Here is a 5,000-nt window from a genome sequence, read left to right as displayed (position 1 = left end):
ATACTTAAATAATTTTACTTTTACCTTTTTCAACACAGTCTCAGAATGTTTTCTATTATTATGTCCAATTACCCAGTATTTCTTACTGCACAGATTAGTACACCAGGTTTGGGCTTAATTTACCTAATCAAAAAATAAATAAGGGTAAATGGAAATCCTTGCTTGTTGCATCACTATGGGGAATTTTAAATCTGTCAGTATAGTAAATGCTGAGAGAAAAAAGAAGAATCTCCTAACCATACTTGTCTGTCTTTGCTTCCTACATCCTGGAAGATTTTTTAACTGATCAGTTTATATATTCACTAGGGCAGCCACTCACAACTAGCTATTCCTTCTGATTTCATTTGTTGGTAGACTCACCACACTTTAATTTGCCTTCTTACCAGAAAATATCAGAAGCAAGTGTTCCCTCCCATTCTCTATCACCTGTCTAAATTGTGATCCCTCATTAGAATATTTGCATAAAATTATTTACCTAGTGGGAAATATCCCCTTAATCTTAACACTGAAGTTATGTGTGTGTGTGTGTTTGTGTGACAAATATATATATATGATATACACACACATATCAAATATATATATGTATATATATCGTATATATATACACATATATATTTTTCAGAAAGTTATCTACAGATTTTAAAATCTGACTGATGCTGGTTTTGTCTGTTTAAATATTGATAAGTAGTATAATTTGTCATTTTAAAAATAAGTACTCAGTTCATTTCTACATATTTTTGTCAGTGGATTCCTGTAACAACTGGGATTGCAAAGAAATGCAATGGGGCAGTAACAAAAGTGATGAAGGAAAAGTAAAGGAAATGTGCCATGTAACATGTATCACTAAAAAATGGAGAAGTTCTGCATTTAAAAAATCATTGTCTAACCAAGGCAAATGGGCAGTCTATATTTAACTGAGATTTGTTGCAGGAAAAACTAATTTTCTATTTATTGACATAATTAAAAATTTTAGCAGGCTCAAATGTTTTATTTTGGATGAACTTATTTATGAAGTTTTAGAAACTATAATATTGGCTTATTTGTAGTATTAGAAATCCCTCAGAATTACATGTGCATTATAACCTATATAATTAATTTTGATTTGTGGTTTTTGTACATATCTGATAGTAGTATTCAGTTCATTATTGTTCATTGAAATATCTTTCTACATATCTTTATGTGTGCATATTGTCAATTTTAGATGGATGTTCTTTAGAGGAAAAGCCTGAATCTGACCAAAATTTGCCAACCATAACATACCTGTGAGCACTTGACATGTATGATGTTAGGATGACGATGATGTGATGATTATGTTTATGTAATAACTATTCATTGTAAGATACTAATCATAAGAGTAAAAATATTAATCTAACCTATATAATGAAAAGACGAAAGAACTCTAAAGAATGTGAAAGTGAAAAACTTTAGCCACAATAGCAGCAATCTTATAGAGTCAGATTACATACATAGACTGAAACTTGACTCTAAACGTGCAGTGGCATGCACTCGTGCATAGAACTTCCTTTACAAAGTTAATTTGTAATTATTATACAGAAAATTCTTTTACTTGTGTACATAGAAATCATTAAGTGAAAACACTCCAGAAGCTGAAAAACGACAAGGGACTATTAGGTGAGAGAGATGTGGCACGCTTATCATGTAATCTTCTTTATAGAAAGTATGTATCTATATGCATATATATGTAATTTTTGTTGCTAACTGTCATCTCTATATTTATTTATCTAATTATCTGGATTGACAGCCTTTTAAAAATCTAGCACACCTACTAAATTTTTTTGACTCTTCATCTTAGTTTGATTTCTTATCAGTTTTTTTGAGGTAAACACATTTTTGTAGATAGACAAATTTCCAAACTACTTGTTCTAACCATTATATTTGTTACTCAATGAACAAACACGGAAGTAAAATGATAATGTTTTTAAATAGCCAAATAGTTGGGCAACCTCATGGATCAATATCACAGCATACATTTTGGGATCCTTTTTATTATGATAAAATCAAATATATTATAGTAATCTTCGGTACGTTAGCATGTTCTTTAAACTACTCAGAAATTATTTTTTGAATAATCAAATTTCTATCATGTTTCCTTTTCATGTTTCAAAATTAGATCTAATTCATTCATATTTCAAAATGTCAACATGTGAAAAAAGATATAGCTGTTTTTCAGTATTAAGTATGAAGTATTTTCTAACAGAGAGGAATTAATCCACCTTAGATTTTTTTTTTTTATCTTCTAACCTCTTTTTTTCTTTTATAATTTCTCCTTTCTCTTAACATAAAGTTCCAGACAGGAAAAGTTTGAACTCCATTTAAAAATAACTACTGAAATAAATTGTGAATCATGTCTATTAATCTTTTTCTGTTTCCAAAGGCACGTTGTTTCATAAATTTATACTAAAGCAATATTTATATAAATAATTGCTTTCATTTACAGTAGAAGAGAATTGTTTTTTCTAGGAAAGAAAGTGATTGCTTTTTCAAAGGTTGCAAACTTGGCAACTTGACAAATTGTTTGATTACGTGCTGGTTAGTACAAGCAGTGCCTTCAAACAGTGTGGCTGCTGCCGATCTGAGCACATACAAGGGCTTTCACACAGGTTTTCCTCTTCACCTGTTCTGCCACCCTTTTTCTATTTCTCCCCACCCCTTACCTCTCTCTCTCTCTCTCTCTCTCTCTCTCGGGCATTTTCCCTAGCTTTTCCTTACTCTGCATTTTCCTTCCCTTTTTTTTTTTTCTCCCATGTATCTTTCTCCCTTCCTCATTGCCTTTGCTTTTTCCCTCTTTCATTCCCAGAAACTTGAAGAAGATAGTGCTGGAAAGAAAATTTTAAGCAAAATACTTTCATTTTCTTCAGTTTAATGAATAACCTTTGAGAAATCTTTTTATTTCTGGACTTCCTGATACAGGTTCAATTGCTTGAAATAAATGTTTAAAGAAGAAACTAGAACATGAGGTTTATGATTTTTTTCTTTCAGAGGACCTACTAGGTGGCTGTTTTTCTGGATACACACACACACACACACACACACGTATATGTATACTCATGCCTCTTACATAAGTTAATGCCTGTGCTCAGGCAGTAATATCTATTACTATATGTATTTTCTACTATTACGCATTATATACCTATATAAAATTTGAAGATGGTGATTATGTTTTATGAAGTATATTCTACATGTCTCTTACTAGTTTAGATAATAGATATTTCTATGCATATTATTTTCAATTTTTTAATCTTTATTCGTTTTAATCATTCCTTCAAAGCATTTTGAAAGGCTTTTCACTTATAGCACTGTGACATTGATGATGTGATCAAGTATGAAATATCAAGAATCCTGCCACATGTTTGTTTATGTTTAACTATACTAGTCAGAGCTCCAACATCTTAATATAATACATAAGAGGTACGGAACATAAACCTGGATCTGATGAAATCTGATGCCCCTGAAAAGCTGGTAGTTTAGTATTATTACAGTTAAACACTATTAAAAACATTATTTAAAATTATTGATCACTGATGCTAAGCAATGTATGAAAGCTGGCCTATAGCTGTGCTGTTGGTTAAGAAACACCTGCTTATGACCCTCTTCCTTCTCTCCCTGTGCAGGTGCCTGTGTCAGTGGCCATGATGACTCCCCAGGTGATCACCCCTCAGCAAATGCAGCAGATCCTTCAGCAGCAAGTTCTGTCTCCTCAGCAGCTCCAAGCCCTTCTCCAGCAGCAGCAGGCAGTCATGCTGCAGCAGGTAATGTGTGTTACCTGCTTTGGAATCCTAGCATGACTCAGCAGGTTGTGCACCCATGCAGACAGCACAGTGGGCGTAGTTAACAGGTCAGCCTTCATTTGAGGGGATTATCAGTGTTCTGTAATACAAATCGAACATTTTCATTGCAGAACCAAGTAAGAACATTTACATTCTCTAGTATTCTTCTGTTCATTAAAGACTAGAATCAGAGCAGAGAAAGGTTTAATTTGATGGAAATAAATCAATATTTAAATATTCAAATGCTTAGGTACATTTGGTGTGTAGACTTGCCAACAGAACACAGGCATTCATCACGTAATTCTCACTTTCGAAACTCCTAAACACTTTAGCACTCCTTTTTGTTCCCATTAGTATGAAATTTGAATTGACCACTTTGTTAAAATGAAGAAAGGAACATCCTAAAATTTCCTTTTGAAAATTGCTTATAGTTTACAAGAATCTACTAATTTCAACAAAGTTAGACAGCTAGGCCACAAATTCATGAAGTTTACTTTTTTTTATAAATTAAAAAGAAAAGAATCTTACTGGAGCCTTGTATATATATGTAAAGTAAACTTTATGTTATTATAGAGAAAATAATGTGCTTCACCTGAATTCGTATGTGTTTAATTACTCTGTTCTCTTTTATGATAATGACTACAGGCCAGTTACTTGAATATCTAAGTCTGACATTATTCTGATGAATTAAATTTTTCTCAATAAGAATTGAGCAACCTGATTTTATGTAGCTAAACTTTTATTCTTTAAGCGGTAGCGTACAATTGATCTGTATATTCTAGTAGGACTTCAGATCTAGTAAGTTATTAATTTGGTTGTGGCCCTTTAGAATATAGATTTTTTTTCTACAAAGCTTTTGTTTAGGAATTTTTGGATTCTGGATTGGAATATTTCAGAGATGCTTGGGGAAAAAAATGTATGCAGAACTGTTTCTTTGAATCCGGTGCATATTTTTTGTTGTTTTTGTAAGGCGAATCATAATGGATACTCTACCATATGCCAGTCTAGAGGAGTTTAGGAGATTTATAATACATGAAACTTTTGCCTTTATTTATTAAAGTCAAAATGGTTTATTCAGCAACAACTACAAGAGTTTTACAAGAAACAGCAAGAGCAGTTACATCTTCAGCTTTTGCAGCAGCAGCAACAGCAGCAGCAGCAACAGCAGCAGCAACAACAGCAGCAGCAACAACAAACACAGCAGCAGCAGCC

At 32.5% G+C, this 5,000-nt stretch overlaps 1 protein-coding gene across 1 annotated transcript in view; it reads left to right on the top strand.

Annotated features, from left to right (window-relative positions):
- Nucleotides 1-5,000, top strand: part of FOXP2 (forkhead box P2) — a 328,025-nt gene that overhangs the window by 248,979 nt on the left and 74,046 nt on the right. Inside the window, exons 5-6 of the mRNA XM_014591194.2 lie at nucleotides 3,633-3,770; nucleotides 4,867-5,000. The exon at nucleotides 4,867-5,000 is cut by the window's right edge and continues 2 nt beyond it. Of these exons, the coding sequence (XP_014446680.1) occupies nucleotides 3,633-3,770; nucleotides 4,867-5,000 (272 nt within the window). The remainder of the gene's footprint in view (nucleotides 1-3,632; nucleotides 3,771-4,866) is intronic.

Source organism: Tupaia chinensis, unplaced genomic scaffold, assembly GCF_000334495.1.
Source record: "Tupaia chinensis unplaced genomic scaffold, TupChi_1.0 Scaffold000540_1, whole genome shotgun sequence".
NCBI lineage: Eukaryota > Metazoa > Chordata > Mammalia > Scandentia > Tupaiidae > Tupaia > Tupaia belangeri.
The sequence above is the reverse complement of the archived record's forward strand: the minus strand, read 5'-3'. Positions and strand labels throughout refer to the sequence as shown.